Source organism: Neomonachus schauinslandi, chromosome 3 (assembly GCF_002201575.2).
Source record: "Neomonachus schauinslandi chromosome 3, ASM220157v2, whole genome shotgun sequence".
Lineage (NCBI taxonomy): Eukaryota > Metazoa > Chordata > Mammalia > Carnivora > Phocidae > Neomonachus > Neomonachus schauinslandi.
This window is the reverse complement of record NC_058405.1, coordinates 115710447-115737790: the sequence shown is the minus strand read 5'-3', so window position 1 is coordinate 115737790 and position 27344 is coordinate 115710447. Positions and strand designations below refer to the sequence as shown.

General features: G+C 41.0%; 1 protein-coding gene across 3 annotated transcripts in view; it reads left to right on the top strand.

Annotated features, from left to right (window-relative positions):
* The window catches only part of CACNB4 (calcium voltage-gated channel auxiliary subunit beta 4), a 236575-nt gene extending 209560 nt beyond the window's left edge, over positions 1 to 27015 (top strand). For 2 of the 3 annotated variants that reach the window (XM_021702867.1, XM_021702868.1), the window contains exons 10-14: positions 2763 to 2872; positions 8386 to 8537; positions 10399 to 10494; positions 24199 to 24384; positions 26602 to 26862. In XM_021702867.1, the coding sequence (XP_021558542.1) occupies positions 2763 to 2872; positions 8386 to 8537; positions 10399 to 10494; positions 24199 to 24384; positions 26602 to 26862 (805 nt within the window). Of the gene's footprint in view, positions 1 to 2762; positions 2873 to 8385; positions 8538 to 10398; positions 10495 to 24198; positions 24385 to 26601 lie in introns of all 3 variants that reach the window. The other variant, XM_021702869.1, reaches the window with a different exon arrangement.
* Positions 27016 to 27344: the final 329 nt, after the last annotated feature.

Below are 27344 nucleotides of genomic sequence, written 5' to 3'. Positions count from 1 at the left end.
TCCCTGGTCTCTAAAATAAATAAATAAATAAATCTTTTTTAAAAAAAATATTTTTAAAAAATAACTTAGATTAACAAATATGCTGGTATTTAGTTGTCAAATAAAACAAGAAAAAGAACCCTATATTGTCCATACCTTTTCCTATTTGTGGAATATATGAAGCAGTTTTTCTTTCTGTGTATGTGTGTGTTATTGTTTTGTTTGCTTGCTTTTTGGTAGAACTTGTAAAAATTTGTAAAGCTCTGTGTGTGTTTGAAAATAGCTTCGTAAACATGTTTAAGATCCAGAAAAAATAAGAGTATGCACCTGTTGGTAATCCTTTCAAATTTTAAGAACCAAAGGTCACTATTTGGCTTGTTTAGAACTAGAAAACTTGATCTCCCTTATGCAGAACAGACTTTTTAGGCCCTCCAAAAGTCTTTATTCTAGAAAGTTGAGTTCTGTTCCTAAATTAACCCACTTCTTTCCAGTCATAGATTTGAATTCCCCTGGAACTTGACTGTATGTTCCTAACCAGCAACTCTATTCTTAAAACAACAAACAAACAGGGAAGCCTGGGTGGCTCAGTTGGTTAAGCAGCTGCCTTTGGCGCAGGTCGTGATCCCAGGGTCCTGGGATCGAGCCCCACATCGGGCTCCCTGCTCAGCGAGGAGCCTGCTTCTCCCTCTCCCACTGCCTGCCACTTCCTCTGCTTGTGCGCTCTCTCTCTCTCTGACAAAAATAAATAAATAAAAATCTTTAAAAAACAACAAACAAACAGAAACACAAAAATAAACCTGTTCTGTAAATAAAGGAGCTGTAAGCACAGGACTACCCATGAGATTTCATACGTTAAATTGCAAAGGCCACCTGAGTAATGGAGACTGAGACATGAGATTCACTTGACTTTAACCTCATTGAAATCCTGACCACCTCTCTGTACATTGTCAAGGTCGACTGCGTCTGTGCTTGATGATTTGGCTTGCATCTGGGCATTCAGGGTTGCTAGAGAAGAAAACTGAAACTCTAAGAGACTTATGAGTCAGGTGACTAAGTACTGGCCTGGTGTTTGGGGGTCTGTGTTTTAGGCCTTCTTAGCTTCTCACTAATCATGTGGAACTTCCTCTCTGTGTCTCGGTTTTCTTGGCAAAATGAAGACGTTGTACTTGACCAGTGTTTTCCAGTGTCTTTTAGCAGTTGAACAGCTTTTTACAATGAAATCATATATAAAGCCCCAATGTAGAAAACAGAAATGTGGAGGCGTTTGCCTGGCATGGACGGTAGGAACTCCCACGCTCCGCCAACTCAGCTTCCCTTCAGTGTTCTCAGTGGCCTGAGGGTATTTCACAAAGCCCTGGTTTCTGCAGAAGATAATTTAAAGATGCTTCAAATAATTTATTAATGCTTAAAAATTCTAAAAAATGTAAAAACATAAAACTTACCGGCCATTTACAGCTTATAAATACAATACAATGACACAAGAAGGTGCTTTGCATTAAAATGATATCAGAACTTTTGTACAGCCTGTTGCTTTAAAGAAGCAATTTCCAGTCATTTGTGAAAAGGAGTATTTTATATTTTCCTTAAGGCTTTGGGTCACTGAAGTCAGGTGAAGAGTCTCCTGAGAGGGTTGATAGTATACTAAAACAGGTATGAGATGACATATGGCTCAATTACTGTTCACAACTCTACCTCTTCCCTGCCCCAACCCCCAAAGGCATATAAAAATGAAGGAGAATGGGTGCACTGCACATAAAGGGAAGGGGCACTACTCTTTTGTCTCCTTTCCGGAACTCTGCCAAGCTCTGAAAATAAGAATGGAGAAAGGTCCTTTCCGTGGTGGCAATAACTGGCTTAGAGAGGCGTTCTTTGCATTCTGCAGGTAGATAATCATCTGAAATTGATCAATGCCAGTTTAAAGTCAAGAATTTTAAAACTATAAACTCCAGAGATCCTTATGTGATCAATCATGTGCAAATAGACTCCTCTCTCAGTTCATTTGCAGTGTCTTTGCTTTATTCTTCTCCTGCATAACTGCAGGAAACTTTCTGACTTCCCAAAATCCTCGCAACGATCCTCACATTGCCCTCAACTGTTGTGTCTTATCGCTCCCCACTTTATGCATTCAAAGTCTTAAGCAAATATGCTGAAGAATCTTATGCATGCAGAAGAGAAATCATATTTTCTATATTCTTAGAAATGAAGCATTCCTTTGGGCTTGGGGAGAAATGCTTCTTGTAACATGAATTTAACTGTTGAGCACTGGGAATGCAACATTGCTACCAACTGGTTGAGTGTCGATGATGAAAATGAAGAGGGCTTTCCCCTTTGGCCAGCAGCATTGATACATCTGGGCAGAGCATTCATAGTTCCTGGAGTCTTGTTCAAGAGCAAATCAACTGTGAATTGTAGGGAAATTGTATTGCTCTTTCCCAGAAAGGGCATGGTTTATTCATATGTTCTGATTCCCTTCTGATATGGTGTGCATTATAAAGAGAATTTGGCAAGGTAGGTAATAGTGGAGGAAGAGCTGCTTTTTAAACAACAGGTTTGTTTTTGTTTTAGTTTTGGTTTTGGTTAAACAGCCAAAACCTTCCTCCATTCTACCCGACTTATATTTTAATACTAGCCAAAGCCTGTTTAAAATACTTGTGGCAAATGTTTATTATACTGTGGTCACAGGGCTGTATATAAAGTGGTTATTAAGTACTGTGGTTATAAATCACTTGAGAGCCCCGTAACATTTTTTACTGGCTTGTTCTGTTCTGTGTTCCTATTCATAGGATATCAATAACAAGAGTGACAGCTGACATTTCTCTTGCTAAGAGGTCTGTCCTAAATAACCCCAGCAAGAGAGCAATAATCGAACGTTCGAACACTCGGTCCAGCTTAGGTAAGATGTTCAAATGTGGTACTTGTCCAAGCTATGCTTTCAGAGTGGGATGACACATGTTTTGTTTGCGAATGTCTTTTTTCCAGTTTGCTCCCCATTCTGAATGGGGAAGTGCTGATGAACTGAAAAGAATGGTATCCGTGGAAAAGAAGGGAACAGAGTCCTATAGCCGCCAGAGCCTCCTCTCTCAGCTCTGGTCATTTAGTTAATTAGTAGTCTGGTGGGAAGAATCCTCATTGGGCTCTCCTGGTCTGTTACTGCCTGACCACCTGAAACCACTCATCTCCACTCTGCCCCAGCTTCTCAACGAGGCTAATGATATCTGTCATACCTGAGTCACAGCTGACATGAAAGGAAATGAGATGTTGAACCTTCTCAGATCTTTAGAAGAGAGCTAGATAATGGTGTTTTAGTGTTGCTTCTGCTGCTAGCTGGTAGTACCCAGAATAGTCACAGCTTTAAGTGGAAAGAGCCATGAGCATGAATAACATGCAGGGAGTATAAATGTGTCTTTCCTGGAGCACAATCAGAAAGCATTCTGAAATTCACCATGACGGAGAAGGGAAAAATACCATGTTGCTGGGGCGCCTGGGTGGCTCAGATGGTTAAGCGTCTGCTTTCGGCTCAGGTCGTGGTCCTGGGATCAGGCCCCACGTCAGGCTCCTGGTTCGGCGGGGAGCCTGCTTCTCCCTCTCCCTCTGCCTTTCTCCCTGCTCATGCTCTCTCTCTTTCTCTCTATCTCTGTGTCTCAAATGAATGGGTGAAGTCTTTAAAAAAAAAAAAATACCGGGGCGCCTGGGTGGCTCAGTTGGTTAAGCGACTGCCTTCGGCTCAGGTCATGATCCTGGAGTCCTGGGATCGAGTCCCGCATTGGGCTCCCTGCTCAGTGGGGAGCCTGCTTCTCCCTCTGACCCTCCCCCCTCTCATGTTCTCTCTCCCTCTCATTCTCACTCAAAAAAAAAAAAAAAGAAAAAAAAATACCATATTGCTACCGGATTGCAGGGTGCTTGTCTCACGGAGTTGAAGAATGAATCTCACAGACACAAAAGGGTGAGGTGAAAGTTTATTAAGTGAAGATGAGAACAGAAAGGAAAGATGAAAAAAAAACTCTAAAGAGAGAGGAGTCCCGAGTGGGTTGCCGCTGTGGGCTTTCACTGACAGTCTTTTATTGAGAACTGACTAGGGAATGTAAATCTTGACATCTCCGCCACTGATAGCACCGTTTACTTTTTCTTTGAGGTTTGGTAATTTCCAGTGGTCCACCTGTAGCTGTTACAGAGATCTCTGACATCTAAGACAAATGAGGTAGACTCGTTAGTCTCGTTATATTCCCTCATCTCTGGTTTTGTTCGCCTCAGCATTTTCCCCATCTGGGATTGCTGTGAGCCTGAACACGTAGCCCCCTGTGTGAGCCTAGTCACATAGGCCCCTACCTATCTCTCCCTACCTAGCCCCACCTGCCCCTTACTCAATATGTGGTTAGCTACATAAAGCCATGGATGAACAGGGCTGTGGGAGATGGAATCACCATCCACAGAAACAAGTCCATACTGCTGGGGAAAAATGACATTCATCTCAAGAGATGATGATAGAAAACAAAAAAATTCCAAGATAGCTTGCACGCCCAAACATCCTATGCAAGAATTTGTTGGAGGCTGAACCTTGACCCTGAGCCAAGAATTGTACAGATTAGAAAGAGGCTACGAAGTATCATCTCTGTATTCCTGGCATGGGATTGGCACATGGTAATTGTTCAATAAATGTTTGTTGGATGGTTTATGGAAGAATGTTAAACATACCAGTGGAATAGTTGTCAGTCCTTGTGAGGGCAAGATCCCGTACATCAGTGGTTCTTTCCTTAGTTCAGTATTTAGATCTTTCACATCTGATAATGATGTCTGTCATACCTGAGTCACAGCTGACATGAGTGAAACACTCTTAAAGACACAGTATTTTGACCTTAAGGAAGTAACAATGGAAGGGTTGATGATGATGAATCAGAGTAGGGGACTGACTAAAGTTAAATGCTTTGGGAGACAAGGATGCCAAATTAGATTGAAGATTTCTTAAACAAGCATCCATTGTCTATTCTCCTGTCTTCCACTCTCCTTTTCACTCCACAAAGTGCCTTTGACTTTTGATTACTCCTTCCTCTGATGTGTAATGAGAGGTTAAAAAACACTTAAATGCATACGCAAGGTTGCCTGACTCTACGTCTACCCCAGCCAAGGGTCTCGTGGATATTCTTTGAAGTCATCCTGTATAATCCAGTCACCTGTTTCAGTCAGTGGAGTGGAGTTAGTATAAATATTGAGGACAAAACAAGGTGAATGTCAGTTCACTAGTTTTTCCCTTTGCTTTGCAAATTCATATACCTACAACCATTAGAAATAATTTAATGGCAATCTATTATAATAACCACTACGTGAGCCACTTATGTCCATTTGCTGGCTTGTTACTGCACATTTGTACATTCCGCCATCACATGTTTATTGTTATGTGCCGGCACACATTATGCCAGACCTAGGAAGTACAAACATAACTAAGAAAAATATCTTACCCATAAGCCACTGGAAAGAAGGGGCAGATGGTTAAAATGCTGTCTGATAATGGAATTATGAGCCAAGAGCTAGGGGTATAAAGAAAGTAGGGTAGGGAGTAAGAGGTATCAGAGAAGACTTCGAGGAAGTTATATTTGAGCTGGTTCTTCAAGGCAGACAAAAATGTGCAAAGGCATCAGCATTTGTGTGGTTGATAAACAAGTAGTTTGTTCAGAGAATGCTTAGAAAAGGGGAGTGGGTGGCATGGTTTGAAAGCAACAGGGAAAGAGACTGGAAAAGTAGGTTGAGGCCAGTGTGTTAGAGCTCTAAGTATACTTTGCTAAAGAAACCTCCAGAGTAGATTCTATGAAATGTGAATTCTAAAGGATACTAATAGTTGTTACATCCAAAATGTTTTCCATAGTCAAATTTGGAGATTTGGATTAAACAGTTAGCAGTCTTTACTGCAAGACTTCCGAGAGCCATTAAGATACAAAGGGCAATGCATGTTTGAAATTCCAGAAGAAACTATTAGAGCCCGCAATATTTTGCAAAAAAGTCTCTTTTTCCTCTTAGGATATCTTAAGAGATTAGTGTCCCAGGGTACTCACTTTGGGAAATGTTGCTCTGAACCCAAGGGAGTAGTTTAAGCATTTGGATATAAGAAAGATCACAGATGACAGAGATGCTGGAGAGAGGTGGGTCTAGATTGCTCATGGTCAAGTTATAGAAGTGTTCATGGAGGTTCTTCCAGCATCGTAATCCATGACTTCTGAGGGCCCCATTTGTCTGGAATAAGATCATGATGAAACTTCCATTGGAACCTTCCACTGGAACCGAGAATCAGCATGGGAAGTCAAGATTGCTGGATTAGCTTGAAGTTTTTCTTTAAGAAAATGAGCTATGTAGATATATATGCCATTCTCTTTCTCAGACATACAGTTTATGTATTGAATTCCAAATACATATTATGCAAATATGGACCCACTCTAGTATATAATGTGGCCTCTGCAGCCTTCTGGCTTTCTTGCCCGAGCACCTCTCCACTCCTGCCAGAGTGCCCATTGCCTAAGAGTTCTGTGTTGTCTAAGTCTTGGATGTGCTTGCCCTCTGCACAGGTCAAAAACCACATTTACCTCATTGCTGATGCAGAATAAATAAGGCTAGGTATTTCTGTGTTATTTACACAGTGTGCCTCAAGGGTTCTTTGAACTGGAGCAGTCCAGTTTACCTCACTACCTTTTTGCTACTTCAGGAAACATTGTATTCAGATTTGAAATTTAAAGCAGTGCAGACTTGTTCTACAACAGTCCTGGACAGGAGTTAAACCAGTGGCAATTTAATGACAACAACAAATGGAGAACGTACCCCAACAGCCAGAGGCTGAAATCTGCTACAATACAAATACACTTTATTTTCTGAACTTATAAGAAAAAAATTTTTTTAACTTTTTTTGACATGTGAGAAAAAAGGGACAGGTGTGTTATTATTACTAACAAGTGTACTTTGTGACTTCAGAAGAATTTTGCAAATGAGCCTAATTGTCCAAATTCTTTACGTAAATGTCTTGGGAGCTAGTCATCTTTCAAAGCAATATAAAATCTTTCAGACCACTGGGATTGGATCATATGAAAAATGATAGCTATGTTCACTCTTGAAATTCCTATTTCTAATACAAATCATGCATTAAACATCAGTGATTTTGTGGGAAGAATTTTAGGCTATTATGCAAAGCCCAAGAAAATAAGAGTTACAAGATAGTCTTGAGCATTCATGCTCCTGCACACCCTGTCAGTATGTCTGGTTATGGAAGGGAGGACTTTTTGGTGGGTGACGTGAAATTGAATATATACTGGATAAGCAAAACAAATCATGGCATTTTGGTAGAAACCCTTTTCAAAGAGTGTATTTAAAGCGACATCACCTGTCTCCTAGGCCATCTTTGAAGTAATTTACATTAGGCAACTTTGTCTACTCTGTGTAATTTAAACGCGATTACAACATTGCTAGGTCACGCCCTATAATGCATAGGCCAAAAATAAAAATAAGTAAAAAGTAAAACAAGATCATCTCTCTGAAAATTAAGTAGTCCAATTCAGACTTTGAACATGACCCAATATATCAGATGATTTATAAAATATATATGAAAAAGCTTTTTATGTTTTAGAAAACCAGATTATGTTTTTATAGATAATCTGCTTTGTTTTAAAAATAGCTGGATTGCTTCAGACATGGAGAATAACTAGATTTTTTTATTTGACCAGATTCATGCAGAGATTCAGGTCACTTGGCTATTACAGCCAGTCAAATAGATTTCGTTCTCAAGGCATTTCAGCATTTATAATATAATTGCCTTAGTTTTTTTTTTTTTAATACTGAAGATTATGACTTAGAACAAGTGTACTGGCCCTAATACTTGAATTAAGACATAGCAATATGTTAGTTGTAAGAGTAGACCCAGACATTTAACCCTGGGTAAAAAATATGCATATCAGTCAAAACAGATGAATTGTGGGGTTTTTAAAAAACATATTTCCAAAATATTAATATATAAATTGTTGATTGGTTGAAATATTTCAGTGTAATTTGCTTTCCATGTGATGTTGCTCTACACATGTAGTTCAGTTCTTTCCTAAATGTGGTTTCAGCTTTCATAGCTGAAGTAAAAGTTCTTTAGAACAAAGCAACAATCATAAACAACATAGCTATACAAATAGCTAAATTTCAGGACAAGTGTAAGAAGTGAGTTAAGAGAACCATCTCAGTTTTTTTCACCAAATATTTGGTTTGGTGAAAACCAACCAAAACTCAACCCATCTCTTTAGAAAAGATCTTAAGCTAAAAGAAGTATGAAATTCAAAATGTTCTGTTTTGCAATATAGACAAACATCACAAAGGGGTACTATGTTTTTAAATTTAAGAACTAATTAGTAAAAATAACTATGTCCTGTTATTTATTATTTCTCCTTTTAGCGGAAGTACAAAGTGAAATTGAAAGAATCTTTGAGTTGGCAAGATCTTTGCAACTGGTTGTTCTTGATGCAGACACAATCAATCACCCAGCACAACTTATAAAGACTTCTTTAGCACCAATTATTGTTCATGTAAAAGTCTCATCTCCAAAGGTAATTAACTCATTTGTCCCTTAAGGATCAGAAGCTCATTTCCTTTGAAATATTCTTTGCTCTGTGCTTTTTTTTTTTTTTTTTTTTTAAAGAATGAGACAGACAGCATGAGAGCGGGGAGGGTCAGAGGGAGAAGCAGACTCCCTACTGAGCAGGGAGCCCGATGTGGGACTCGATCCTGGGACTCCAGGATCATGACCTGAGCTGAAGGCAGTCGCTTAACCAACTGAGCCACCCAGGCACCCGCTCTGTGCTTTTTTGTTAGTGGGTCAGGAGAATATCTTATTGAGACCCTTTTTAATGGGCAGTTTTAATTCCCACAGTCTGTACAGGTTCTAGAAATTCTAAGAGAGCAAATAAAGAATAGCCATTGTTTTAAAGAAGGTCACTCTCTATTGTGGTTCCCCAGCCAGGCAGTTATGCAAGAATGTAATAGAAACAAAAAATTAAGAAAGGTGAGAAAAAGTAAGTATGGCTTTTCAGAGACTTTAGGTTCTATCTTAGTAAATTTCTTGGGTAATATTGATTCTTGTAGCACCTATATTCTCTCCCTGGTTGAGAGAGTACATAGTTCAAGAAAAGTATATACATTGATCATATATAAAGTCAAACATCACTGCATAAAATCTCTTATGGAAAAGTTATAGACGTTTATATATGTGCTCAGGTTGGGTTCTTCAAGGAATAGGTATTCTGTGATTTAACACAATGGAATATCAGCCATGTGTCTCTATGCGACAAAGGTAGATAAAAATAAAAGTGAGACAGCCTCAAATTGGTCTCTTTTGATTTGGCTGTTCTTTCATTTTTAAGAAGTGATGACATTCTAAAAAGTTAATGTGAAATAGATATCCTAGGGAGGTACTACCTTAACAATTAGTTTATTTTTAATGCCTCCAAGAGTGCCATTTAGCACTAAAACGCCAATTCAATTTCCAGCCAGAGCAGTAGTTGCCTCTCGCAGAGGGAGAATGTCTAAAGAAGCTGTGTCCTTCCCCAACCCCTCAGCCTTCCATCTCTGCAGGCACTGGTTCTGCACAGGATGGACTTGGGAATCCTGACCAAACCAGGACCTTTTGGGAACCATTAGAATGGACTGAACTTGCCTTGACCACCTGGCGGTCTCTTTGGCCCAGAAACTGAAGGGGATCCAAGCACCCTTCATTGCAGCAGAATAGATCCCAACCTCTTTCTCCTGCTTAAGTGTAGGAACAGGGGCTCCTATGGACATACGCACTGAGGTGTCATAGAGCCTCACTGACTAGTACCATTTTGGGGGTGAGGGCCCTGTTTCAGCTAAAAAAAAAGGGAAGGGAGAGGGAGTATATGGCAAATGCGGTTACAGCAGTGCCCAAATGACACAGATATTCACTGGTTTATATGCAGCAATATGGCAGTGCAAATGTTTTGCCTAGATTTCTAGCATGAAATCTTATTAATGTAAACTGGAACACCTCAATAATTATCAATGACCAAAAGGACCCGATACATAAAAGACTGATACTTATCTGATACTGAGATAGTGAACTAAAATATTACTTAACTGAATTTGGACATAAATGACCTGGTACAGAGCAGTCCCTCCTCTTTTGCAGGGCTCCCTTTGAAATTTCTGGGTAAAATGTAGGGCGGGAACTTGAGATCCCACTAGGACCCACACGGAGAGAGAATAGGATGCACGTATCAAAGCCACGATAAGTGAGAGCCAGTGTAAGTGGGTGATGCCATTACGGAGTTTGCATATATGATTTTTCATATTGTATTTCCTCTTTATTAATACTCAGGGCTAACCAGACTATTAAAAAGGTCTTGGTTTATTCATTTTTCTTTTAACTCATTGAGTCATGTCTTCTTCTATCAGGTTTTACAGCGGTTGATTAAATCTAGAGGAAAGTCCCAAAGCAAACACTTAAATGTTCAACTGGTAGCAGCTGACAAACTTGCACAATGTCCCCCAGTAAGTACCATCATTTTTTGTCTTAGTCATTCTTGCCAAGACAGGAGTGGGTGGTGTGTTTTGTGTTTTTTGTTTTCCTATTACCATGGTCATTTTTGTTCTAGAATGAGGGTGATGATATGTTATCATAAACATACAGGGTTTTTCGAACAAAGTGCTGTTCTCATGTTGGCTACACTCAGCCATCCAGAACTGGGTGGTGTCTGCCATGTAAGAAGAAATGAACCTAGTGTCCTGTGTCCCATGTCTTCACCTGCTACCTTGACCTCGCAAACACTCAGCAGACTGCTTAATCCAGTCATGGGGACATGTTTATGAAAAATAAAAAAACAAATAAAACATCCTGATTTGACTTTCCTTTAATTTTTCTGCCAGAAAGTTCCAGGAGGCAGAAAAGATATGACCTTGAAGGCTGAGAATTTATGGGAACTAGAAGAGCCCTGCGGTTATAGCAGATGAAGAGGTCAGGGTTAAGTAAGATGAAAAATCAAATTATAGCAATGTTTTTCCTGGTGCCATTGCCAGAAAACAGCTGCTGAGTTGGAAGCCAAGACAATGGCAGGGATTTTGGTGGGTGTGGGGAGGTGACTGCCCCCCGCGCCCCCGGGGGCCACCAGTAGCTGATCAGTGTCTGTTGCTCAGCTGAGTCACTCCTTCTGTGCCTGTGTTTCTCTAAAGAAAATAACTGTCTTTCCCACTGATTTGATTTACTAGATTTTTAAATATATACTTGTATAAGGATCATTTATGTTCTGTGGAAGCATAAAATCTAATTCGGATGTTTAGAGAGACAATACAGCATGGCTGTTAAAAGTATGGACTCTGGAGCCAGATTGTGTTCACATCCACACTGGTTTTGTAATCTTGAGCAAGTACCTCCCTCACTGGGTTGGTGTAAAGATTCAATGAGTGACTATGTGGTAAAGCTCTTAGCACAGGGCCTGGCACATAATAAGCACCATCTAGGTGTTTCTGTTATAAATATCGGATGTACTTTGCATTCTGCCGTGCCTAACCTGTCAAGCTCTATAAGATCTGTTCCTGTTCTAGTTCACTGTTATATCTCAGCCCTTTATTACGGTAGGCCCACAGTAAATATTTATTGAATAAGTGAATGAATGAAAGGATGAATGAAAGACAATAAGAGTATGATGCATCCTTTTATCGGATGCTTATTAGACAGGCCAGACACAATGCTAGATGCTTTACATGGATTATCTCTAATCTTCACTGTTACCTAGTAAGGTAGGCAGTATTATCCCCATTTTGTAGATGAGGCTACTGAAGGGAGAGAGGTTAAATGATTTTCCTAAGGTCACCCAGCAAATTAGGATTAGATTAAATCTATCTGGCTCCAAAGCCAGTTTCCTGTCCTCTCAGTCCCACCTACCTGTATACACAACTGGATACCTGCCCGCAGATAATTTGGATAGGTTGGTGTCTGGAGTGCTATGTTAAGAAGTCTAACTTCACCCTGCCTATGAACGAAGTCCACTTACAAAATGGAATGTATAATTCAAGCCCTTCATGTAAATACAAAAATGTATTACCTAGCCCCTGACTCTATAATCCTTACCTGCTGAAGGAAGTTAACCTTTACTGAGCAGCCACCAAACACTAGGCTGTGCTATTGTTTCCAATTTTTAGAACAGTCTTGTAAAGAGAGTGTGTCAGTTTGGGTCTCCTGGGAAGCAGACACCTAAATGGAATTAGAAGTACGAAGCTATTGGAGAAAATGCATTTGAAAGACTAAACAAGAAAGAGGACAGAACAGGCTGGGAGAACCTTCTGACCAGACCAGACTGATCTCATGAAAGGAAAGGAGGAAGGAAGGAGAAATGGATTGGAGGAGCCTCAGACTGAGATGCAGCTTTCTTGCATGTTTGTTGCACGTTGGGCAGAACTGTTCAGGCGCTAGTCTCCGTGCTGTGCTCAGGCACTGGCTAGGAGCCGCGGCCTGTGGAGAGCACGGCATTGGCTTGGACCAATGCTGTGGTTGTTCCAGAAGGTGCCACAGTCCCCCCAACCCCCGCCCCAGGCTATCTGCTGATTACACTCATCACAGCAGGTTTTCCAGTAAATCTGAGGATAGGCCTCTTTGACCACCGTAGTAGATAACATTATCCTTACTCTCTAGAAGGGAAAGCTAAGTCCCCGATTAGGAAACTTGTTGGAGGTAACAATTAGTAAATGAGCCCCCAGACTCCACCCTAGGACTGTCTGCCTCCAACAAACCTCCGTTCATTGTGCCCCTCCACCTCTACACAGCTATGTCGTGCAGGTGAGGCTCTGGCCCCCAACTTTGCTGTGCAAGAGAAATCTCCAGTACAGAACAAAGACCTCAAGTGGTAAAGGGGAGTTGGTAAGGAAATTGAGGGAGTTGAGGGGGAGAGTTCCAGTTCAGGCAACCATTGGCCACGTCCATGTGGTTCTTCAGGATGGATGTTCTGCTGCATCGGACCTCATCTGGAACAGAGAATCTTGGTAAGGCAGGAGACATGGAAGTTCCTGCTCTCTGGACATTGGCAAGGGAGTTCCTTTCTCTTCTGTGTCTGAGGGAGAGGAGGTGTCTCCCTCTTTTCCCCTCTTGCTGCTATTAAGGGAACTTCCTGTTGTTTGCTTTTGTTAGGTCTAAAAGCATCCCCACCTTCCTTTGTTTCCTGAGTCAGTTAGCAAAATCTCTTCAACCAATTTAGGCTTTTGGGAAACAAAACCCAGGAAGGGAAATGGAGAGCTGGCAATTTCCTGCCACAGCACCCGTCACCCCCCCCCCACGCCCATCCCCATGCCAGACAAGGAAGCCCAGACCCTGTCACCTGCATGAGTGGTAGAAAAGAAAGGGGGAAAATACAAAAGGGAAAATACAGATTATTATCTCGAAATTCGTTGGCCATGTTTGTCTTCACAGATGTAGAAGGATCTACACTGTGCAGGTGGCCTAGTTCTGTGAGGTCCCTGAGGTGGCCACAAGATCTGCGGGAGTTTTGGGAGCAGATCTGGGTGGACTGGAGAGTAGTTAGACCTGTCTAATTTCATTGGACAGAGTGAGCAGACTCACCCACCAGGAGCAAGGCATTTCACAAGTCTACGCAAATGCAAATGCCGAAAAGGATGGCTTTCTAAGTGGTGAGCTCCTAGTCTCTCACTGCATTCATTTGGAGGCTGTCCGTTCATAGAGTGGGCTCTAGAAACAAATGTCAGAGTTGTGAGAGGAATCTCCTCTGGTGAAGGCTGAAGGCTATGGTACCTAAGACCCTTCTCAACTGTAAGACTGATTCTGTCTAGATTTTGGAAGTGATCAGTGTAGAGATGTTGGTAAAACCAATATCTGTGGAGCCCAAGGAAGAGGAGAGTATAAAAATAAGCAGAAAATATATCAAGTTAAGTGATAGCTTCATTGTTTCAAAATGTCATTAATATCAGATACTTCTATGGAACGATCCGTGGGCATGGCTGAGGACATGGTATCCATGCCACTGTATGGTTAAATCAGACAAACTCAAAATATTTGGTCATCTTAATTTTCCGGGGCTCACCTACAAGAACTAAAATACATTCAGCAAACATTATTTAAGTGTTAGGCCTGGGGCGCTTGGGTGGCTCAGTTGGTTAAGCGGCTGCCTTCGGCTCTGGTCATGATCTCAGGATCCTGGGATCAGAGTCCCACATTGGGTTCCCTGCTCAGCAGGGAGTCTGCTTCTCCCTCTCTCTCTGCCCCTCCCCCCTGCTCATGCGAGCACACGCACATGTGCATATGCACACACTCTCTCTCTGCCTCTCTCTCTCTCACTCACTCAAATAAAGAAATAAAATCTTAAAAAAAAAAAAGTGTTAGGCCTGTTACCTCGCTAGGTGTTGGGGTTTCAAAGGCATGTTCCTGCCTTCGAGGACTGCATAGTCTAATAAGATTACAGTTGGCTACAGACAAACAACTGAAACAGACTCAAACACAGAGAACAAACTGGTAGTTGCCAGAGGGGAGGTAGGTGAGGGGGCAGATGAAATAGGTGAAGGAGGTTAAGAGGTACAAACTTCCAGTTATAAATAAATAAGTCATGATAAAAAGTACAGCCTAAGCAATATAGTCAATAATTTGTAAAAACTTTATATGGTGACAGATGGTAACTCTGCTTGTGGTGAGCATTCTGTAATGTATATAATTGTCAAATCAGTATGTCCTGCCCCTGAAACTGATACAATATCAAATGTCAATTATTCTTCAGTTTTTCAGAAAGAGATTACAGTTGGCTAAGTCAACTCTTAGCAAACAATTTGGTAGATCATGAATATCCTTACAGATATTGCTTTGTAAATCTCTTATAGATGAAGAGAGTGGTTTAGATCAGGGTTTCTCCACCTCAGCACTATTGACATTTTAGGTTGGATAATTCTTTGTTATGGGAACCTGTCCTATACACTGTAGGATGTTTAGCAGCATCCCTGGCCAGTACCAACTTCCAAATTGGGACAACCAAAAATGTCTCCAGACATTGCCAAATGTCCCTTAGGGAAAAAAATCACTCCTGGTTGAGAACCACTAGTTTAGGTTAATATAGACACAGGTTTTGGTGAATAACATTATAAGAAGTCTTTTTTTTTTTTTTTAAGATTTTATTTATTTATTTTTTGACAGCAAGAGAGGGAACACAATCAGGGGGAGTGGGAAAGGGAGAAGCAGGCTTCCCACCGAGCAGGGAGCCCGATGCGGGGCTCGATCCCAGGACCCCGGGATCGTGACCTGAGCCAAAAGCAGACGTTTAACGACTGAGCCACCCAGGCGCCCTTATAAGAGGTCTTAATAAGTGATTTCTTGAGATACATTTTAGGTGAATTAAACTTGTTTCTTTGATCTGTTTATAAGAATGAGTTTATTTACATTTTTTCCCTAATAATCATTAGAGAATATACTTGTGTCCTATTAAAATTGTTTTATTTTAGCTGCTGTGAGAGGGTTGACAGTTGAGCTGTGTATATAATGTAATGTGTTACCTTTGAAATAGCTGGCACCAAGAAAATATATGTGCATACTTAAATGCAGATAATACTGTGAGATATCTTAGGATTTATCCATATGTCAGGAATCTCAAAACAGCCTCATGCACTGGCAAGACAGCCTTGCTCTATTATATCTCAGCAGCAAATTCCTGTTTTATGTAATTGATCAGATAACTTGAAATATTAAACAAGCAGTCTGGATAAGTAAGGTTACTTTGTATTTAATATTTTCTAAACACTGCTTGCATTATTAAACATGTTCATTTGATCTTCTTTGAATAGCGTTTGTAATGCTAAGAAGGAATTTTACACTCTGTGTTGGCACATGTGAAAAAGATCTTTGGATTATAAAACTAGTAGTAATCTAAAAATGTGCCTGCATTTGTTCCTGCTTTACTTTAAGACCCATAATTATAATTGTCACTGAAAGACTGGTGATCACTGTGTCATTTTAGTTCCTCTAGGAGAATTTACAACTTGTTTAATTGGCCACTGCATCTCCAATCTGAAAAGTCAGCAAATTATACTGGCAGAGTCACACATTGCTAAGAAATTAAAGGCATCAGTCTTTAGAAAGGGAGATCTAAAAGAGTACTGAAAAAAAGCTAGCTCTCTGTAGCCAGAAAAATGAATCCTACACCCAGGGATTGTCGAAGCAAAAAGGAACCTTGAAGAGCACCCAGTCTAGTGTTTCCTGGAGTGTTCTTCCCAATATGGGCTTCATGTGATGTCAGCAGGTGCTATAGGGAAAGAGCTCTGATACCAACAATGTTTGAGAAAACACTATGTAAACAAAGCTAAACTGGTTTTTCTACTGCAGAAGACTTCATATGCTCATGAGTATTTTATACCTCCATCAGGATAGTATACGGTGGTTCCCATAAATTTGCCTACAGAACCATTTTTCGCAGAGCATCCTGTGGATTTAGTGTTTCATGGAACACTTCTGGGGAAGGACTGATCCAGTCCAACCACCTCATTTTTCAAATGAGGGAACTGAGACCAAGAGAGGTGAACTGGCTTTCCAAAGTACATAAACCTTGGCCAAAGTCAGCATAAGATAGTGAATGGCAGCAAACTGGTTACTATATATTCTGGAAAGAGAAGCATGGGTTTCATAGGTAAAGCTTCTTTTAAGAGAGGAGTCTGCAGACTTTTTCAGTAAGGGCCAGAAAGTATATATTTTAGGTTTTTGGGCCATATGGTCTTCACAAGACTACCCAACTCCGCTTTGGTAGCAGGAAAGCAGCTACTCGTAATACGTAAATGAATGGGAGTGTTCCGGTCAGACTTTGTTTATAGAAGCAGCCCCCATGTAGCCAGCCCACCAAAGTTGCCACCCTTGTTCTAGGACAAGGTTTTGGTTATCTGTGACTGTGCAGTAAAGTTCCCTCAAACTTAGTGACTTCCAACATGAGCACTTGGTGGTATTCAGCTGGTGGCTGACATGGTCCCTGAGCAGGGATGCCTAGAAGGCTGGGCTTAGCCAGCTCCTCTTTCTCTCCACGTGGTCTCAGGGCCTTTCCATGGCATCTCTCCGACGGCAATACAGGCTTCTTACAGGGCAGCTCCCAGGGCTCCAAGAGCCAAGAAGTCCAATCTCTTAAGCTTAGATAATGGCCTTAGATAATAGTACAGCGTTCTGCTAGCAAAGGAGTCACAGGAGCTGCCCGGATTCAAGGAGAGAGGACATTAAACCCTCCATCTCAGGGGACAGAGTGTCAAAGAATTTGTGGCCATATTTAATCTGCCACAGACAGTTGTATTCTGGAAGAGGGAAGACTTTGCTTCATTGCCTGCTCTGGATTCACAGAAAAAAAAAAAGGGTGGGATGCAGACAGAAAAGGAGCCAATGAGACTAGGACCCACTTTTTTTTTTTAATATGACCAGCCTGAATTTTTAATTGGAATATCCGTCTCTACATTGTATTGTGAGATTTCATTTTGCTTCTACTGGGTATTAGTACCCTTTTCCTTTTCAGAGAAATTGAAAAATAGTACATTTTAAGAAGACCAAAGTTCATATCGCCCCACTACTGTGATAATAAGAGCCTCATAATACATGGTGAGAAAAGCAGACAGGCAGGGGCGCCTGGGTGGCTCAGTCATTAAGCGTCTGCCTTCGGCTCAGGTCATGATCCCAGGGTCTGGGATCGAGCCCCACATCGGGCTCCCTGCTCGGCGGGAAGCCTGCTTCTCCCTCTCCTGCTTCCCCTGCTTGTGTTCCCTCTCTCGCTGTGTCTCTCTCTGTCAAATAAATAAATAAAATCTTAAAAAAATAAAAATAAAAAATGACACAATCAATAACCCTTAAAAAAAAAAAAGGCAGACAGGCAGACAATTGAATATATAAAGGAAATATAATCCCTTAATCCTACTTAGTTACAAGTTGGCTTGTGTTACTATAAGATGACCCTGTGGCTCTTTGAGCTGTGTAATTTTTTTGAGCATGTAAAATGACATTGATCGCTCTCTCTGCAAGAGGGGAACTCATCTCCTCACGGAGTCTTGCAAACCTCTAACATTACAGTAACCACTGGAGTTCTCTTCTGTCACCCTTTATTTTCCATTGCCGAATAGACTCAGACTTATTCTAGTAAACACAAGAACTCTGAAGTGAATGGTAGTGCCCGGTATCCTTAACCATATTGCTATCATGGTAGTAATTTTCCACTGCCCTTTTCCAGCCATTTTATGTAAATTATTTAGAATTGTGTGGATTCACCCATCTATTTCTTTTTTTAAGATTTTATTTATTTATTTGTCAGAGAGATAGAGAGAGAGCACAAGTAGGCAGAGAGGCAGGCAGAGGGAGAGGGAGAAGCAGGCTCTCCGCTGAGCAGGGAGCCCGACGCGGGGCTCGATCCCAGGACCCCGGGATCATGACCTGAGCCGAAGGCAGCCGCTTTACTGACTGAGCCACCCAGGTGCCCCTAATTGCATAATTTCAATCACAGTTTAAATATTACCTTGTTTTCTTTCTTTTTTTTTAAAATTTTTGAATTAATTTATTTGACATAGAGAAACACAGTGAGAGAGGGAACACAAGCAGGGGGAGTGGGAGAGGGAGAAGCAGGCTTCCCGTGGAGCAGGGAGCCCGACGCGGGGCTCGATCCCAGGACCCCGGGATCATGACCCGAGCCGAAGGCAGCCGCTCAACCGACTGAGCCACCCAGGCGCCCCTCACCCATCTATTTAAAGTAACTGTCCCCAGTGGTGCTTTCATTATTACAGAGCCCCTGGGCGTCCACGGTTTAATTCAGAATAATGTTTTTGAAAAAGAGAATAATCAATTTGAGAGGTTTCCTTCATGAAACAAGGCTGCACGGGATCTAGTTTCTCTCCATCCAAAGGAGACTACTCTTATTGTGGGGATTTTGGCCACCCAACTTGGATACCCCACCAACTGAGCGCTCCCACCAGTGCTATGATTTAAAGCATTCATTAATTTGAACTTAACAAAAACACTGGGTGTCTCTTCTACAGACAATAACACTGGGAGATGTTGTAATTTGTGAAGAATAGGAATGGACAGGATGGAGGGGTGTGGTGAGGAAATGTGCATGGGTTCATGATGAACGTCACAGACTGTTAAGAGAGGAACTACAAGGGATCAAAGTCATTGATATTCTTTGCTTTTATGTTTTGCCCCTGAAATTAGTGGCAAGAATTCTGATTGTCTTTTCCCGTTCAGCTTATTAAAGCTGGAAACTGCCTGAGATGAACTGCTAGAGCCCATAATATTGGTAGGCTTTCTTTTATCCCCCATAAGACTTCCTAAATCTTTCAAGATTCTTTTAATTTAACATCCAGTTTCCCATCACTAGCTGACCAGTGAGTTAAGTACTCAGGACTTCAAAAGCTTTAATAATATCAAGAATGCACTTGCAATATGAAAGAAACATTGGTTGGTTATTTTATAATTAGCATTACATATTTGTCATTCAGCCATTTTATTTTACTGAATTGTATCTGCCATTTTTTTTTTAAAATGGTAGTGGATTCAGGATCTCTATATTCTAGGAGCAAAGAAATAAAAGTGTACTTACCCCTATTATTTCTTTTTTCCTCTTAGAAATAGGAAAGATGACCCACCTGAGGTTTTATCTATGCACAATAAATAAATATAAAGTGATGCACATCCCGTGGGAGAGTTTATCTGTATTTACTCTCATGCCTAGCTAGTATTCTGTAATGCACCAACTTAAAAAAAAAGTTAAAATTAAATTGCAAAATTAATTTCTAAGTTTTATAAACTTTTTATTAGGAAATGTTCAATAGCAACATCCTAGATAAAACATATTACAAATTATATGTTAGGTTTCATGAGACCCTCCCCTCTATGCTAGAAAGGATGGATTTCATAGTCATAAAGAAAGACCTGTCCACTCTGTCTCAGTATCTCCCCGCCCAAAGGAGTGTAAAAGAAATAAACAGAACCTGCTCCAATTCTCAGTGTAGGAACTGAAAAGTGCTCTATCTTCTGTAAAAACTAGGGTGACCGACTGTCCCACTCCCCCCCCCGAATTTTCCAGATTTGGACACTGATAGTCCGAAGTACCCCAAAACACTCAGTCCCAGGCAGATCAGGATCAGCCTTGATTCGGGTGCCTTCTCTGGGAAACTTTGCTCTGTGAATGGACAACTAGACAGATCGTTAAGTACTTAAAATTTTCTTAAAAGCTATTGCAGATCTTCCTTTCCATTGAATTCAGCATCAGTCTTTGCTTTCCCTGGTCCCTTTCGTCTAGTTCTCTGAACCACTGGGTGAGCTGGAGGCCTAGTTTTCACTGTTCTTATATTTATAATGCTTTAGTATTTCATTTTGCCCAACAAGCTTATCCAGAAAAGGCACCTGCTGTGCCTGGTTTTCCAAGAGTTTGTTTTGACTCCTCTGCTCATGATGTATTTACTTTAGCAGCCGCACTATTTCTGCCCACCTCAGCTAAAGAAAATACCCCGTCCCAGTATGTCAGAGATGTTTGCTGTGGCAGAGCTTGGCAAACAGCTTCATGTTCCCCTATCTTCAGCATTCACCAAGGGCATGCTATCATTGAGTGGGTCCCTCTCTACTGCCTGTGACTGTCCCATTTCCCACACCCTCTGCCGCTGATTAGATAGCTGTCTGAATCCAAACCCCATGCTGGAGGTCTCACGTATTGCACAGTAAGGAACTAATTAGACTTGAACCTTTAAATTTTTGAAAAATTGGCAAAGCTGATTTGCATAATTCATGGGGCTGCTTCTCTTTGAATTTCATGTATAATTTCTTTTAAAAATGTATGCCCTTATACTCACATTCTAACACTCTGGTCTCATCAGCTGTGTTATTTCCTAAACAGTTGAAGAGAAAAATTGTCACAGATACACAGGCTGTGAAATTCTTCTTAGTTGAAAATGAGACACATATGTCAGTATTCATTCAGAAACCGAAATTTGCTTTCCTCTGTGCTTTTGAAAGCATAAAAGCAGTTTCAAATCATCTTCTATCATACAGCTATCTTTTTAGCAGGTGCAAAAGCATCGTTTCCTAGAAATGACTGAGGCTTGAGCAAATAGCCATGTGCTGATAGGTACAAATTCTGTCCATTGGCAAAGAGGAATACTTTATTAAAATGACTTGTAATAAAGTGTATGTTTAATTGTATCTGCAGAATGACCGTGTAACATGTGGAACACTGAAGTGGATATAAACATTATTCAAATAATACCCTTTAGTGGGGGCTGCCTACCTGGTTTTTCCCTTTCTGGGCTTAGTTGTCCTGACTGTGATAGTCTGGACCCTCAGTCCAGGGCTCCTTGGAGGGTTCTTTCACTTGGGACTTTGTGAAAGCAAAAAAAAGAGGTTTTGAGACTACACGTTGTTGAGAACCCACATTATAGAATGAGACCTATGTAAGTGAAGTATACAGTTAACATAAATGAAATTATATAAACCACAGACTCCAAATCACATACAGTTTAGAATTTGTGAACAGTTTTAGTGTGCAGTGGCTGACAGAGTGGGCCTTCATTCCTGGGCTGCCCAGTGTCATCCTTCTTCCTGGGTCATCTTTCTGAGTCTGTGCATACTCTTTCGGGGGGGGGCGGCGGGGGGACTGTTCTTGTCCCACTCAAGTTAGTGCTGCAGTGCTGTCAGAGAATGCAAGTTCGTATCAGAGCACGAGGGACAGTTCTCAGATCCGACGTCTGTACCTGTTGATGGGTTACATTAACGGGGCCTGGGGGCTTTTGATGGCCAGAGGTGGAAATTCCCTTGAGTTACTTTTTTTTTTTTTTTTAAGATTTTATTTATTTATTTGACAGACAGAGAGAGAGACAGCGAGAGAGGGAACACAAGCAGGGGGCGTGGGAGAGGGAGAAGCAGGCTTCCCGCGGAGCAGGGAGCCTGATGCGGGGCTCGATCCCAGGACCCTGGGATCATGACCTGAGCCGAAGGCAGCTGCTTAACCAACTGAGCCACCCAGGCGCCCTTCCCTTGAGTTACTTTTGTGGAACAGGGGAATTATCGTAAGGATATATGTTGACTGACACTGTAGGAACCAGCTCTTTTTCCATTCTCTCATGGGCCACATGGTCTCTTTCTCCCATTGAGTCTTCTCTTTATCTCTTCTCTTCCCTCTACAGATAGAATTCTTTGACTTACTTATAATTTCCCCTCCCTCGTAAGTTCGACTTTCACCTGTGTCTCTGGGCTTCCTTCTAAATTCCGAACTTAAACTGCAGCTCTGAACATTCACTGGCTCAGTCTCTTTAATTGTTCTGAATTAAAGTCACAGTGTGACTTGGAGTATTAAGGATTTTAATACTTGTGTCTCCCACTAGAAGAGGGGAGTTTCTTGAGGATAGCGACAATGTCTATATTCTTTGCCACGGTATACTTAACAATGCCTAGCACAAAATAGGCACTGAGTAAATATTTTATGAATAAATAAAATATGCAAAAAAAAATCTGAAATCTACTAATAAGAGGAAAGGTTTCTTTTTCTTTTTTTTTTTCCTGAGGGGGTAGGGGCAGAGGAAGAGAGAGAATCTTAAGCAGGCTCCACGCCCAGCGCAGAGCCCCAACACAGGGCTCAGTCTCACGACTCTGAGATCATGACCTGAGCTGAAATCGGGAGTCAGTTGCTCAATAGACTGACCCAGGTGCCCGGGAAAGGTTTCTACATGAATTGGCTGAGTCTTCTCAAATACCAATCAGTTTGGACTGAAGTCACCTTATTCTATGCCTAGTTGCTGAACATTTCTCACTATTAAACATTTCTCACTGACTTTCAAACTGCTTTGCAAATTAAGGTCAAAATGTTCAGTAGAGATCAATGTGATGAAAACATTCAAATAGTAAATGTTGGGAAAGAGGTGGTTTCCATGGTGACTTCTGCTTGAGGGAAGCCTCACACCGAGGAGAGTGAGTCAGCTAACCTATCACCAACTCATAGTTGTCCAGTCGCCATGAACCTACAATCTGGCCACAGTAGCATTGCTGATGGCAGTAACCCTGTATTGGATTCATTAGTGGCAGGTTCTTATCTTGGCAGAATGAGCTTAAAAGGAGGTAGGGAGTGGCAGTGATGGTGCGAGAGGGAAGGTTTGAATCCAGCTGTTTGGAGTTGGGAGTGTGCTTTCCCTTAGCTATGGGATGGCTTTTCTCTTTGCGAGGGGCCACTGTTTTCGAACTTTCCATCCTGTCTGTGTTCCCAGCCACACTGCAGTGACTCTCAAGTGCCACTTTGCTCCTTTGGGGTGGAAAAACACTTCCTGATTATAGGCCAGATGTTGGACAGAATCCTTACTGACAGAAACACGGATACCAGACACTTGCTGTATGACACCCCTTCCTTCCACGATTAAATACTCCTGGTCCTTGTTTTAACTGTTTCACACAATGATCTTTTGGTAGCAGAAATCACATTAATGTGGTTTTCTAGTATTAATCCTAAATCTTCTTTCCTTATTATTTTATCATGAGACAGATAACATTTTCACAGGCATTCTGAAAATTATCTTAGTAAATGTTATTCCCTTCAACATAGTTACTTTGGAAGATGAAATATTTGTTCCAATGATATGGTCATTGCCCAAAACGTTTTTAGAACTCCTCTTTCAATGCTATTAACTTGCTTCTCTTGTATTCTGAAGTAAGTGTAATTGAGCTCTATGGATAAATCGCTGGATAAATATGAATGTTTTTGCTATATTCTGCATATAATACTTGTACACTCACCTCATCTTTTTCTTCTAAATAATGAAAGATCTAAGCATTGAATGAGCACTCCCATTTTTGTGTCAATGTCCAAATTTGCACTTGGTTAACTGTGCAGCACCTCACTTGACTTTAATTTTAGAAACTGCCAGTCCAGCCCCTCAAAAGTGATATTTGGTACTAGATATTAGAAATGCTATTATCTGCATTAAGTGGAATTTTAGGTTTCGTTGCCTAAAACCTGAGGTATAAATAAAATGGATTTTTTCTTTTTCTTTTTTTTTTTTTAAAGATTTTATTTATTTATTTGACAGAGAGAGACACAGCAAGAGAGGGAACACAAGCAGGGGGAGTGGGAGAGTGAGAAGCAGGCTTCCTGCCGAGCAGGGAGCCCGATGTGGGACCCGATCCCAGGACCCTGGGATCATGACCTGAGCTGAAGGCAGACGCTTAATGACTGAGCCACCCAGGCACCCCAAAATGGATTTTTTTCTTGTCATCTGCAGGAAATGTTTGATGTTATACTGGATGAAAATCAGCTGGAAGATGCATGTGAACATCTGGGAGAGTACCTTGAAGCCTACTGGCGTGCTGCCCACACAACCGGTAGCACCCCCATGACCCCTCTGCTCGGGAGGAATTTGGGTTCAACTGCACTCTCACCATATCCCACAGCAATTTCCGGATTACAGGTATTGTCACTTTCCACCCATGTTTTTACAGCCTTACGTTGAAGATTCTGCAGAGAACTTGATTGGGATGAAACTGGATTATCCTTAATCTGAAGAGGGAAACATGGGTGGGCATTATATTAAAAAAAAAAATCCAAAATATTACCTCACCATCGTCTACCCTAGGCAAAGTTACCCACAGTGGCCCTTGCCAAAGAACTTTGCTCTCTGTTAATGTATAATGACTTTTACTTAGACAAATTAATCCCTCCTGTGTCTAAACTCTACCAGGATACTTACTCCCTACTCAGTGCAACTGCCCATTATCTCTCCAGGTCACTTCTTAAAGATTATACATTGGTGGCAGTGTAAGACACCATGGCAAGCTAAGTAAGATGTTTTGGGGCAGATGGACCTTTTGACTGCCCTTAACTAATCCTGCCCCACAGGCTGCCAGGCCTGTCCCCTAGCTTGCTCAGTACAGAACGTGGACATGAGTCGAGCCCACTGTGTTGGGAAACAGTGACAGATCCTTGAGTTTTCTTGTGTGGGCGTCCATCTTGGTCAGTGGCTATGGCAGGTGTCCTTTAGGGAGGCTGGGGGCAAGTGCAGGAGGAAGAGGCTTTCTCTTCTGCTCTTCTAGTGCTTCACTCAGGGCTAGGTGTGACGAGCCAGAGACATTGTGATACAAAGTGAATTTTGCCTTTCTAAATCAATTATTATTTACCATTTATCAAGAGCCTGCTGGAATGTAGTCCAACCCACAGCTAGCTAAGGAACACATAGTCAATTGAGGCCTCTTGTATCATGACTAGTTTTATATTCATGGGTTACAATGATAATCGTAATTGTAGATCACGTAGAGTTAACTCTCAGAGAAAGGGCACTCTCTGAAATGCTATTCTAACTGTATTACTTTGCTGCAAAATTTCATCTTTGTAAACAAAAAACTGCCCTATAAACGAATAGCTTTGAGGCTGGAAATGAACATGGGAAATGTGCTTGTGTAATATACGGTATATTTGTATGCACCAGGACCATCTCTTGCCTGATCTCACTGCCTATGTGCTAAGCCAAGTGTAGTATCTCCACTGACTAGTTTGGATTGGCTCTAAATTGTACATGGTGGGATGAGAAATGGATGCACGAAGCAATATGCTTCTCTAATGTAGGTAGAAGCGAAATGCACTTTGTTTATGAATAGACTCATCACCTCTAAGACATCCACCTAGGGGGGTTCTCCCAGTTTCACGTGAGTTAACATGATGCCCTTTATCCTGGGTATTTAATTGTTAGACTCCTGGCTAGGGTTAAAGGCACCGGCTGTGGCCGTTGAATGATTTTCCCGCTGTGTGAAGGTGAGTGTCCCTTAGAGGAAATGTATATGGGTCCTTGGTTTCATCAGGATCCTGTTTCTTGACTGAGGTGACCTACCTAAGTAGAGAGACATAGCTATGATACATGTTTTCCCATGATTTGAAGGAAAATGTTGAATAACAGTTTCTGAGCCATCAAATAAGTGTTTGACGGTATTAATTTCAATTAATGGTATTAAAGGAATTTAGTTTATATCTGAAGATAATTTTTGCAGGACATTTCAGTGGAGGAAGCAAGAATTGTAAATATCAGTTAGCCAGCTCTAGAATTATTGCATACTCCATTGGAAAGAATATTGCTGAGAGCCTTAACATTTATGTATGATGAAGAAACAAACACATTATTTTATGGGCAGCACAAATCATAATTGCACGAAAATATTTTTAAAAGGTATAAGGAACATTCAGCTAGATAAAGGTGAAGTGTGTGACTTCAGGGGAAGAAAGATTGTATCAGTTCAAGAGAGAAATAAAATAGCAGACGCTATTCTGAACTTTAACTTATTTCCCAATAGTAAAATGATCCTCATTTTTGCAGTAGAAGTGGAGTTATTAGGTCTTCATAGATACATTAAGTTCCATTCAGCAGTTAACTTTCAAATTTCTATTTTTAATAGGAAGCATAGTTGTGTAGCATCATGTAATTAAATTCACAAACTATCAGCATTTTCGTATCTTTGCATGTTGTGCCCCAAATAAAATAGACTAGATCTTTTGAGTAGACCATTTGTGCATCAAAATGCTTTATTAAGTCAGATATTTAGCATTTTATTGTACAGACCCTACTGTTTTACATGCATTTACATCTTCTAGATGAATGAAACTGACATGATGTAACCAATGAACTATCTGATATTTTTAGAGTCAGCGTATGAGGCACAGCAACCACTCCACGGAGAACTCTCCAATTGAAAGACGAAGTCTAATGACCTCTGATGAAAATTATCACAATGAACGGGCTCGGAAGAGTAGGAACCGCTTGTCTTCCAGTTCCCAGCATAGCCGAGATCATTACCCTCTTGTGGAAGAAGATTACCCTGACTCATACCAGGACACATACAAACCCCATAGGAACCGAGGATCGCCTGGGGGATATAGCCATGACTCCCGACATAGGCTTTGAGTCTGGAGAAGCAAACAAAAAATTCATCTGTTGACAATTTGCCATAGCACTGCTAGGATAAACCAATCATCTTAACTTGGCAAGTACAGCACAGTATTTACTGTGCTTATGGGCTGTTGTCATTTGATGCTAAATAAGGGGCAAAAAAAAAAAGTACATTATGCCCTTAAGTCTAGATGGTTATTAGATGCCCAGTCATATAGATATTTTTAAGCTCAGCATTTACATAACAGTACCTTTTGTTTTCTTCATTAGATTTAGACACATTGATTTGTAATTTAGGGTATTTATCAAGGCACATATAAAATAATTTCCCATGCTGGAAATTCCAAATGACCAGTTCCAGTTGGAACCAATTTATAAACCAATTCCTGTTGGAATTTGGGCGAATCGACTAGAAAGTCTACTTGAGCATGTTGCAGTCAATTTAAAAATCTGAAAAAAAAAAAACACAAAAAAACCAAAAACCTAATAATAAGAAA